This window comes from Anas platyrhynchos, chromosome 3 (genome assembly GCF_047663525.1).
Source record: "Anas platyrhynchos isolate ZD024472 breed Pekin duck chromosome 3, IASCAAS_PekinDuck_T2T, whole genome shotgun sequence".
In the NCBI taxonomy this organism is placed as follows: domain Eukaryota; kingdom Metazoa; phylum Chordata; class Aves; order Anseriformes; family Anatidae; genus Anas; species Anas platyrhynchos.
This window is the reverse complement of record NC_092589.1, coordinates 25,313,614-25,326,300: the sequence shown is the minus strand read 5'-3', so window position 1 is coordinate 25,326,300 and position 12,687 is coordinate 25,313,614. Positions and strand designations below refer to the sequence as shown.

Genomic DNA, 12,687 nt, shown 5'->3' with positions numbered 1-12,687 from the left:
ACAGGGTGGGAAGCCCAGCTATTTCTGGGGCAGAATAGGCAAACTTCACTGCCTGAGGAGAGTCAGAGAAACAATTTTTAAGCCATCAGTGTAACAGCAGCGATATTCAGCTTGCCATGCCAGAGAGCAATCCACAGCAGCGAGATTCCAGGTGGCCTTAGCCTCTTGCTTCTCCCTGCCCTGGCTCTGCAGCATCAGGCCAACTCCTGGGCACAGGGACATGTCTTGTGGTTGTCACCTGTCTTGTGGTTGTCACCCCCATGGCCCGGCTCTGCTGATGCTTTCGTTGACCAGAAATCTACGGAGATGCTGGTTTGGGCTTGCTGCCACACCTCTGCATACACCAATGCACCCAACTGCCTGGGGAAAAAGGGCTGACCCTCAAGCAAGGGGTGTCCTCCTGAGGTGGGCTCATGGATTTCAGGCAAGAAGGGTTTATAAACAATCCTTGAAGTTCAGAACCGTTTCTCTCTCCCTGCTGAACTGCCTCTGACCAACAGAGCTCGCACTGCCAGGTGCCTTTCAGTGACCTGCTCCTGAATCCTCAGTTCCTCCCTTGCGGGCTGAGGGGTGCCACACGAACCTAGGAATGTTTAAAAGTTTCTAATTTCCTTAATTCTTGACAGAATTACAAACATGAAACCGATTATTCTTTTGCCAGAACGTTCCCCCACGCTATATTTACAACACGGGGACAGTGCGTCGTTTGAAATAAATAAAAAAAAAACAGTTTTTATTCCCTCCATCCTTCGGCTGAACAAAACCCAAACCAACCGCCACAGGTTACGCGACGAGAAGCGAAACCTCCTCAACCCTCCCCGCGCCATTTCACCCGCCCCGAGCCCCCCGTTCCCCGCCGCCGGCCCCGGGGCCGGGCAAGCCCGGGGCTGGCTGAGGCCAGGAGGCGGAGGCGGAGGCGGGCCGGGGCCGGGGCCGGGGCCGGGCATGGTGGGGCCGGGGCCGGGGCCGGGGCCGGGCATGGCGGGGCGGCTGCTGCTGGTGGCGCTGCTGGTGGCGCTGCTGGCGGCGGCCGAGCGGGAGCTGCGCTTCAAGCCGCCGCCGCCGCCGCCGGGCGAGGCCCCCGTGCGGCTTTTCACCGAGCCCGAGCTGGCCAGATACGACGGGCAGCAGGTAGGGGAGGCCGGCGGGGCGGCACGGGGCCAGGGAGCCGCCGCAGGACGTGGGTTGTGCCCCGGGGGCTCGGGGGGAGCTGGTTTGGGTCGTGCGGAGCTCGGCTCGGCCCCCTGTGGGCCCGCTGCAGCAGTGCACGGGCCTGCATTCTTCCAAGAAATGAACCAGCTTCTGACTAAAAATACACCTCATGTGCAGCAGCCAGCGGAGAGGCAGGGGCTGGTTAAGCAAAGCAGATGTCAGCAGGTCAGGTCTGCGTGTTTGTGTGTTTATCTTGCACTCCCTTAAATAAGGAATGCTGCTTGCGCACACCTTTCTATCTTGGACAGCATGACGAGCAGAAAGCTGTAGTTTATCGTCTTCCAGCAGACAAGTGTCATGGGGTGACTTGCACAAGGGACATGTGCTGTATCATGGATATTAAACAGATTTTCTTACCCTATGTGCTTAAATCCTCAAAAGATCTCTGGGACAATTTAAAGCACAAGCAAGAAATTTCAAGAGACAGAAGAGGTACGTTTGTGTACACACAAACAAGAGGCAGATTTCCACAAAATAAACTGAGTTTTAACCCATGGCTATTTCTCTACTCTCCCTATTCAGACTGGAGAGGCTTAGAAATACGATGTTGCCACTAGTTTTCCAGGTGACACTCAGATTTTTTTGCAGGGAGCAGCTTGTGATGTGGGAGTGCACATCCTTTTTTTTATCTCCTGTATAGTCCCCAGTGCTGTTTTCATTTTTCTTTCTGCTGCGTGATGACAACAGCTGACACAAGGATGCATGGATAGGTGACAGAGGAGAGCCTTCAGAGTGGCCAGGTATAGAAATGCCCCGTACTGTGTTACCCAGATGCACACAGACATACCGTTTTTACCAGGCTGCTGATTATGGGGTCAAATAAAATTGCCAGGCTATATATTTATTGTGCATTGGATTGGAAGCTCCTTGAGAATATAGAAAAGAGCATTTCATTCTCTTGTAAGTATAGATTTCATAGCTAGAAGTAGTTGTCTTTTGCCTACCCTTAAGAATTGAGGATATATTGACCACTTTCTTTCCAGGAAGGACAGCCCATCTACCTAGCAGTGAAAGGAGTAGTGTTTGATGTCACCTCTGGAAAAGGCAAGTTTGCATCGCTTCTGCTGTCTGCTTTGGTTTTGTGGTATTATTCAGTCATTTGTTCTTAAATGTCCCCAAACTATTAAAAATCTGCAGCTCAGTTGCAGCAAAAATAATATACTTTTTCCTTTTAAAAAATACCTTCCACTGGCACAACCCATGCTAAGGGTTTGTGTAGAATTTACTCTGCTTTGAGTTTACAGCACACACACAGACAGACAACCCAGTGTAGTGCAAGTAAGCTTGCAGGCTGATGACAGCTGCTGAGTCCTCACCAGCTGTGGAGCCAGCCATTTTATTGCCCTGGGTACGTGAGCTCACCAGGCCACTGCCACTTCGGATGTGCCCATATTGTACCACATAGTAGCAGCATTCCCTCAGCTCCGGGCCTCCTCCCATGTTGAAGGGGTGTCCAGTGGTGCGCTCAAAACTGTTGGAAGAGTTGGCTATGATTTTGGATGGGGAGACCCAAGTAACTTTTTCTCCTGTAAAATTTTGTTACTTCATGAGGCTTCCTGTCTCATCATTTATACTTGGCTTAGTGCTCTACATGTATTTGCTGTTTGTGCCTTCCCTAGGAAATAGAGATGTTTTAATTTGAACTCTGGTTCTTTCTTCTCTCTCTTTCTTTTTTTTTTTTTTTTGGTTGGTTGGTGTTTTTTTTTCTGTTCTTTTTATGTAAAACAGGAAACATTCGTAAAATGTTTGAAAGCACCAAGGAGGCCTGGCCACTTGCCCTAATGTCATAACAGGCACCCTCATGGCTTGCTGCTTTACTTGTACTAAGCTTGTCAATACAACTTGTCTGGACATATATATCTGATGATCTTCAAATCCTAAGTTAGACAAGGCTTGCTGCTGCAAATTCTGGAGTCTACAAACTGTTCATGAGAATGTAGAGCATAGCTCCCTAAAATTTTAAGACTGCAGTATAGGAGTTCAACAGTTGTGTTATACAACTGCACTCTATGATTTTTTTTTTTTTGTTTTGTTTGATTGTTTTTTGTTTGTTTGTTTTTGTTTGTTCGTTTTTGTTTAAGGATGCATATATTATAAAAAAGTAGCAAATCAAAAGTCAGTTTTGGAAGGAAGGGTCTTAGACTCAAGTTGTTGGTTTCAACAAGTCAAATAGGCTGGTGAAAATTAGAGGCTGAACCTATCCTGTACATTGTCAGACCATCACTTTGTTGTCTTATTTTGCTTTGTTTTATTTACCTCTGACAGAATTTTATGGAAAAGGAGCCCCATACAATGCTTTGGTTGGGAAAGACTCAACAAGAGGAGTTGCAAAGATGTCTCTGGATCCAGCAGATCTTACTCATGACATAGTAAGAAGTGGACTATTATCTTAATAGCACTTTTCAGAGCTTTACTCTTTTGCTTTGTGTGCTGCTAGTTAATGCACATGAAAAGCTCAGAAAGATGATGAATTATAACATTCAATTAATTTATATTAGAATAGAATAGTTCAATTAGAAGGGACTTACAAAGTAAATGAAGTCAAAGTAAATGAGTCCAACTGCCTGGCCATTATTAACTCTATTAACTTCATTAACTTTATTATCTTTTATTAACTTCATTAACTTATATATATATACTTTATATTATGTAAATTTATATTTATACTTTATTTATCCTTTAAGTACATTTACATCTTTTAATTTAAAATCAAAATGCATTAATATTAATTATATTTTCATATATATTTCAATATATATATATTTCAATACATAAAATGTATTTTCAATACATAAAATGGACACATACTTAACTGCTTATGAAAGCTGCCATGCTAACAGCCTTGGAGAGGGAAGTTTTTAATCTGTGGAGACAAAACAACTTATATAACCAAGCATGTAAAGGGGAAATTGCCTGCTGGTTAAAAAGATGCTGCCAAAGAAAGTAAATTACTTTCTTTGTCAATTGGTTTAGTTTATTCTGTGTCACTGACGTGGCAGTGGATACTAACTGTGACAGTGGGTTGCATGTTTTAGGTATGATTTACTTAGGCAAGAAAATGAAGGGAGACAAACCGTCTGATTCAGAGTAATCAACAGAAAAGAAAAATGAATGTAATTATCTACTTTTTTTTTTTTTTAATTTTTGACCCTATTTCATTTAGACAGGACTCACCCAAGAGGAGCTAAAGTCACTGGATGATATCTTCAATAATGTTTACAAGGCTAAATATCCAATTGTTGGCTATACTTCTCGAAGAATCCTTAATGAAGATGGCAGCCCCAACCTAGACTTTAAACCTGAAGATCAGCCACATTTCAACATCAGAGATGAGTTTTGATAAACATTTTTGTACCCAGAGAATGCCTGGGGAGGGGTGTGCTAGGTTTCCTGAAAGGCAAACCACTTTATGTAAACTGCGTGTGTACACACTCATGTATTTTCTAAACAAAAGACTGACTGATGATAGCTGGTTGTAATGAATTCCTGAAAATAGGAAATCAAACAGATCTGTATTAGTGGCATACATTCAGGCTGTTTATGCTGAATTACAGGAACTTTTTATATAATCAAGCTCTTTCTGTCTGTGTTTCTTTGTCTACAAGTATATAATGTAAAATTACATTCCGTAACAGAAAAGAAAGTTTTTAATACTTGAAGCATGAGTGGTCTTTTTGTAAATCCCAAGTTGTTTCCCATTCCTTGGAGAAGCAAATGCATTATCTGGACAAGCTAACATCAATTCTCTGTACTTCAAGTGAGTATAGGTCTCGTGTATAAACAGGTATAACAGATGCTTATACTTTAAAAGGCATTGTGGGTTTAATATTTGAGAGATTTGAGAATAATGGATATAAAACACTTGATCTCAAGCCATAGCTACGGTACTTACTTAAGCAAAGCCTGCAGATATAAAACAAGAAAATCTTTTTTTCCTCTTGAGAACTACTGTAACATTTCAAGTAAGACTTATTGTGTTAGCTTTGAATAAATGACACTTTATTTTCATTTTTTGAAAAAATAATCAGAGATGTCGTCTGTATCAGATTATGATGATTTCCTTCTAGCTTCTTCCACTTTTCTCTGACAAAAAAAAAAGATAACCTATTATTTACTATTTACTCTTACAGCCCAAGTTTGTTATAGTAGTTCAGAATCCTGTGGATATTTCTAGCATATTATGTGGACAATTTCTAATCTCATTTTTAATTTCTGTTAGTTTTTTCTGTGTTTTTAATCTAACCTCATCGTTGTTGCAAGGAGATAAGCATTCACGTGTTGCTCTTCCTTTTAATCTAATATAAAACTCCAGATCCTCTAGGGTGAAAGCACCCCCCTTTCATCAGGTGTCTGGCAGTCTTTCAGCAACCAGAGGACAAAAAGCGTGTATAAAAGCGTGTGCTATATAAATTGCTGCTAACCACTGACTTCTAGGAACTTAAACAGAATGTAAATTGTCACATATGTGGATTTACCCGCTAGGTTGAATTGTCATGGAAAAAATGAGCAGCTGCTCCTAATTCATCAAAGATGTTTTGTATTTCATTAGCATTGTGGCATTTTTGAAGGAAATATATTTAGATTATTCTCCACTTTCTGGTTTGCATATTGTGCTGGGAGAAAGGGACAGTTACCTGTCGGTGAAAAAAACCAAAAAACTTTCTTTGTATTTATTCTTTCTTTCTCGGTGCTACTGATTTTACTCTAAACTTGTTTTGTATTTTATTAGACCACTTAATTTGTCAGATGGGTTCCATGAGCCCCTTGCTATTTGATAGTGCTCTCAGGTGAAATAAGTAACTTGTCATTTAAGAAAAAGTACTGCTTCAGGTAATTATTTTTGTTTTACTGCTGTTATTATAACTGTTGACCTTTTGATTAGACACCAACAACAGCTGGGAGTTAGCTCCTTGATAAGATACCTGCCATCTTTACAAGAATGCATATGGGTTTGGTGATAATGGTGGCAGTTCTTTTGCCAGGAGTTCACAAATCATTTCCCTATGTCTACTATTTTTCCCCCTTCTCTTCCCTTCCTTTCCTTGCACAGTTACTTACGGGGCAGCTGCAGCAGTTGTGCTGTTGTGATTAGTGTCATAGTCTTGGCTGAGCCAGGATCAGCATATCCACCACCGTTTCAAAAATTTTACACACATAATTTCATAGCTGGATTATAACCCAGTACCACTGAGTGGCTTCATGTTTGCTTCCTGCTTTTTCCTTTGCTGATCTCAAAGAGGGTAACTCACCTCCTGTTTGTACTAAAATTCAGGTGCATTTCAGTGAAGAAACTTGCTGATGCAGCAGGAAATAGTTATATAAACCTCGCTTTTTTAGCATGAGATCCTTGTGGATCCAACCTGCTCTCACTCGTGTCTGTAAACAGAGAGAGATGTTTTCACTAACTTCCTTTTTTTTTTTTTTTTAATGGTCCAAGCTTTTAATGCATTGCTGTGCTGAAAATATTTAATGATAGTTCTCTCTTCAGAATGTTAAGAAATATCAGATGGGCATAACCTCAGCTGCTGTTTACCACCTGATACTTTTTTCTGATAGTTCCTCACTTTATCCTGACACATTTGACTAATTTTTATGACAGGAAAGATTCTATTATCCTTAATCTAGACTCCTCTGAATAACAACTGGAGCAATAGGACTAACAATATAAGCAAGCAAAATCCAGTAAAGGGGTTATGAACTTCAGGTCAAAGCATTATATTTATTTTTGCAGTTGTAGAGGACGCAGTTAAATTAAGACATACTAAAAGCATGCAAGATGTATTAGCAGAGGTTAATTACAGCGTTATTATTGCATCCTAATCAAAAGACCACTACCTGCCAGAATGCCGGGACTCCAAATCCTGAGCAGCTGGGATTTTTCCAAGAAGTCCATGTCTTTGGTATTAGACCAAGTTACTTCTTTCCTAACTGTTGTGTGCACGTAGACACTGTTTGTGTGAAAAATGTGAGCATTTCATTGATTTAATTGGTTAGTTTTTGTAATGGTTTTCTTAAGCAGGAAAGGTCTCCTGTTTCTTCAAAAACTTCAGCCTAGGCTGATATTTGTGGTCTGATTATTCTGAGTTCATATCTGGTATTATGTAGGAATCAGTGTAGGATCATATTTCAGCCTGTACTTGTCAGACCTGCCAGACTTCCACATTTCAGTAAAAATTAAAAGAGGATGCTTGACTATTTATGTACAGCGCTTCCGACTGGGAAGCCTCTACATGTGGTTTGTAAACCACTGTCTTTAACTATTGTTTCAAAACCACCATCAGTCTCCATAGTCTACAAATGATAGGTTGGAAAGGTCTTTAATTGCTGCAGTCTTTCCCTTGCAGAACTCCCAAGAACGTGTAGAACTTCAGAGTGAAAGGGGAAAAAAAAAAAAAGAAAGAAAAAATGAGTCTATCTGAAATGTGTTTGATGTAATTTGCATCTGTTCAAGAGAAAATGCAGAAGAGATGCACAAGTTTCATCGAGAAAATTCAACACAACTTTTTCAGCTGATCTGGTTGAACAGAAGAGAAATTGAAAAAACTTATGAGTACTTCTGTGAGTGAAAAAGCTGCCATTCAGTAGGATTCAGCTGCACCATCAGTAAGATGTGTTAAGTCACGGTGATTAGTATTTGATATTGTCAGATGAATACCGGATATTCTTAGAGACTATCTCCTGAAATCCTTAGAACTGACATAGGTGATGACAATTGCACGCTGTTATCCATCACCCACTTAAACTTTAGCTTAAAGTTTCTCTGTTCAGTCAGGAAACAGTATACAAGCCAAGCAATTTATGACAAATCCATGCACCATGAGGAATATTCAGATTAAATAAAACAGTTATGAACTTGTAACTTGAAAACCACTTATGTCGTCTACAGAATTACTAGTTTCAGACCTTCCTGTGAATGCTTTAACTTAAAACAAAACAAATCTGAAAGTTAAGGGGCTTTTTAAAGTATTTGACTCAGAGCCCTATCTGTGAATGCTGATTCAGATAGTTACAACACGTAATGTATCCAACTACTTTGACAGAAAAATCAACTATGTCCAAACACAAATTTTCTTCACTCAAAGTCTCAAAGAAGCATGTGATAGGTGAGCATTACTGCTAGAAGTACTCTAACAACATAGGCACGATTTTAATCTTGGTGCAACAAAAACAAACAACAAAACTAACCCAGAGAAAAGAATAGGTGGGAAATAAGAATGTATCTTAGGGTGGCATTTGGGCAATTCATACTGGTAAGGTAGATTTGGCAAAGGAATATGTGCAAGTCTGATAACAAACAGCACTTCCTATTTTTATTTCTGTTAAATATGGTCAATGACAACAACATAAGCTTACACCCTTTCCCTAGCTGTTGGTCTTTACATAACTTCTTATGTTTTGGCTTTTTTTCTTCCTGTTCAGTAGAAGTGCAAGTCCTAATCTACTTGTGTACAAAGCTTGTGCTCAGGTCTTCTTGGCTAGGGTTATCTGTTGAGAAGAAATTTGCAATAGCTAAAGTTCTGTGAAAAATAGAGCTTGTGCACTTGGATGCACTGCAGAGCCACAGGATGTACTCGTGAATAAACAGTTCCTATTACTGTTTCCCTTAGGTTATTTGCAGTTGTTGCAATCAGAAATTCTGCACTGTAATGACTGTTTCAGATGACTGTGCTCTGCAGTACTTCTTGATATGAAGTTACCCTTTATCCTTCTGACATGAGACATTATCCTTTTGAGAAGTAAAAAGTTTAGAAAAATCTAGGTGCAAGCCATCTTGGAGATAAGCCACCCACAAGAAAATGGGAGCATGACATTGTTTTCTCCCAGCTGAAAGAAACCTCTCTGGAAAGCTAATAAATCAACGTCCCAGTGTCCGTGTTTTACTTTCCAGATTTTGCTGAAAGCTTTCTCACATTGTGCAAAGGCAGCAGAGACTTTTGTGTAACCCTCACTTTGTGACATTTGGGTCCACTTCTTGGCATAACTACTCGGGCTTTAGGAGATTACAATGAAACAAATCGGATAAACACACATACAGAATCCAAGCAGGCCTAAGCTTGTAGGGATGTTTGAAGGTAGAGCTGAATGTAAAGCTTTGCACCCTTCTGTTGTGGACAACAGAGTCTTTGAATGAAGAAGACTTACAGGTAACATTTGCTTCAGTCAGTTAAGGAAAAGGCATTTTTCTTTTCTGGTACCCCAGCAGACAGAATTAGATGATGATTAAAGTGAAAGTGTCCCTGTGCCTAGTTCTGTGCTCTTTTGCAGAGATAATAAATTCACTTGTGTTGGATATGCAGAGTTTAGTTACCAAGCGATTAACTGCTTGAAGGAAAACTTTATAGATTAAACATACAACTGGTCCAAAGTAGCTGTGGCAGATCAAGAACATCCTAGGGGTCTACACTTCTATTTGGAGGCTGTGGTTACATGCCCTTTATTTTTAATTCCAATGCTGTTTCGATAATGATCACGGATTAATTTTTATGTTTGAAATAAGCTCCTAAAAGCAGTCTCACTGAAAAGAATAAATATTGCTCCAATAAATATAACATGCTCATTTTGAACTGCAGGACTGTGCAGCTGTGCATCTCTTAGATCTACTTTAAGAATGCATTCTTGTGCATGTAGAGATGCTTTAGGAGTATGTGCTGAGCCTCTATGATTTTGTACATTCAATTTTACATACGTCCCCAAATTGCTGCTGCCAAGGATAAATACTTCCTTCCCAGTTCTCTGATTGGTCTCCTGGAGCTGGAAGAAAACAGCCTGTTGAAAAGTTTATATGCAAAGCAACAGTACATCGGTGGAATATAACAATCTGCAGCAGGCAGAAGGAAGGTGAGTGAAATTCTACTTATGGAAAGCAGGGGGAGATTATAAATAACTCACAGGAGAGTGCACTTGCAGAAGAGGTGAAACCTGCTGATGCACTCAGAGGAGAGGTTGAACTTGAGAACGGAAAGGTGTGACATCCTCCTCGGATACAGTTCTGGGAAAATCAGCATGAATTAAACAGTCTGTGACTGCTGGCTCCTTGTTTGACATCCTCAGTCTCATTTCCCAAAAATACTGATGCAAGTGGCTTTGATACCTTGCAGGTGCCTGGATTCACAGCAAATCATACTGCTGCTATTCAGCCCATAACTTAGCAATTCTCTCTTCATCTTTAAAAGATACCCAATTCCAATTTAAGAACGAAGGCTGGAGTTTTGCTGGTGAAGAGCTGACCAGGGGAACTGAGAAGGTGTTGCACTTCTCAGATCCAGCACAACTTTGCAATCTACAGATTGCAATCTACAGCCAGGTTTCCTGTCTGTTAAACAAACTGATGTTTCCCTTGAATTCCCTTTGTCTTTTATCCTTGTTGGGGCTTTCAGTCGTTTGAAGAAGGTGATGTTGGTTGGCTGGTGGGACCCTAAGATGGCTGTAAGACTAACAATGCTACTTCCTGAAGCCACAGCTTTAATTTCATCACTTCCAAACAGGTATCACTTTCAGCTGAAGTGAGCGCATTTTACTCATCTTCATCCATGTCTGTCATCACTTGAATTTGCTCGGGTCCATTGGTTATTTGTTGAGATATTGGTAGAAACAGTGATGCCCCCCACAGTATTTCTGGCTCGGATGCTTGAAGATACCATGTAGAAGGTGTTTCACAACATTGCCAGGAGGTGTAATCATACACCTAAAATGTGCAAAATGAAGGTGCAGCTGGAAGCTAGAGGTAAACTTTCCATCCACTAGGCTTAACTAGTTTATTTTAAAAAAGACTGGATATTGGAAGTAAGAAATGGGCCTCCAATCCCCAAACAAGTGTTTGTAGTCTTTGCAGACTAAGGTAAGTTAATATCTAAGTTAATATCAACTTCCATAAGCACCTAAAGGAGCTTTTCAGCTTGGAAAAAAGTAAAATCTTCAGCAAGATTTTATCTGAATATTTATATTAGCTATATCTGCTACATAAAGCAATATATATATATATTTGAATATATTTGGGAACATTCAATACATAGGGGAATGATATTACTCCAGAATATTGTAGCTCACCATATTGCATGCCCTGTCAGAGAGCACGTGTGTAAATTCCTCATGATTCTGTGAAAACACAAAAGCAAACTAGTCTAGCTAAGTCTTTTAAATGCATCTGGCTTATGTTACCCTTAAAAAATCATTCCCATTCCACGACACTGTTTGATTTAACAGCGACAGAAATAAATCAGGGGTTCTCCTTACACTAACTGAAAAATGATCTCACTGAATGCTTTTTCTTCACAGCTAGGAACCTGCTGGCCACTTCTATCTCCGATTGTGTGCGCCGTTCACAGTCACAGAACAGCACTGTAAGAACTGCACCAATTATTTACATAAATACTTTCAAAATTCTACTTTAAAATATATAGTCTGTTTTTAATGCAATTGAACTGAAGCCAGAGAGAGACAGCACCATGTGACTAGTGAAGTCTCCATGAGCCACTGTGAAGCACTTCTAGATCTACAGGCAGTGTTTGGAAAGCCAAATGAATTCTGCAGAATGTTTATATAAAAGCATTACACTCCATAACTTCCTCTAACTGGACTGTCCTTTCATTTATATCTTTTTCCATCAACTCATTTAGACTGACTCATTGCACCTAAAAATAGTTTAGATTTACTTTATCTTTTTAAACTCAGAATAACAGCACAAAATGGATCATGCCTACATGCAGTTATCCTAAAAAAACTGCTTTGCTATTTCAACTCATTCCTTTTGGTGTCTGAAAATCACTGAACCATGTATTAAGTTGTTATAAATTTATATAACCATAAAAGTTAAGGCACTTATGTGCAAATTTATCAGACAAGAACCTGACCCCAACTTACAGTGTAATAGAAACATGACTCTTTGGGCCACAGCAAATGTTTCACTTTTAGAAGCCTTTAGAAACCTTTCATCCTCTTAGAAGCAGAACATAACAGCAGAGCTGTTAGGGGAATCATCCCAGACCTATGCTGGTATTGCTTCAACTCCACCCAAACATTTTGCATGTTAATTTTTGCTTGTGCTGGAGCAACTCTTCCATGGAGCAGGAGTCAGCTTGATGCCTCTGGAAGGAGGAAGGCTGTGAATAGTGAGCTCCTATCCTGTCTCAGACAGTAACAAGAAAGGAACAAAACCAACTGTAATTTATGATGGTGTGGTCTTCTTAGAGAGGAAGAAAAAGGAGGAAACAGAGGAACTGTGGAGGAAGGAGCAGGAATCTTGCTGCACACCAGAGAACTGGTATGAATGTCAAGGGTAAGGCTTACCCCCCTACACCTTTTTAGCAAGTGCAAAGCTTAAAAATGTTTTGAGCACCTAATAAAAGTGAGAACAGCACAGATATCATTTACCTGTCATCTATCTACTTCAGAAAACAGATTTCTGCTTCAAGCTATAAATCATTAATGCATCTAACTTTCAAACAACGCATTACAAGTTGGCCTTCAGGTTTATAA

At 40.1% G+C, this 12,687-nt stretch overlaps 1 protein-coding gene across 1 annotated transcript; it reads left to right on the top strand.

The window, feature by feature from the left end:
* Positions 1-917: 917 nt before the first annotated feature.
* Positions 918-4,871, top strand: NENF (neudesin neurotrophic factor). Its single transcript, XM_027453042.3, has 4 exons — positions 918-1,131; positions 2,196-2,256; positions 3,478-3,581; positions 4,376-4,871. The coding sequence occupies exons 1-4, from the start codon at positions 946-948 to the stop codon at positions 4,550-4,552; spliced, it is 528 nt and encodes a 175-aa protein (XP_027308843.3). The 5' UTR covers positions 918-945; the 3' UTR covers positions 4,553-4,871.
* The last annotated feature ends 7,816 nt before the right edge of the window (positions 4,872-12,687 follow it).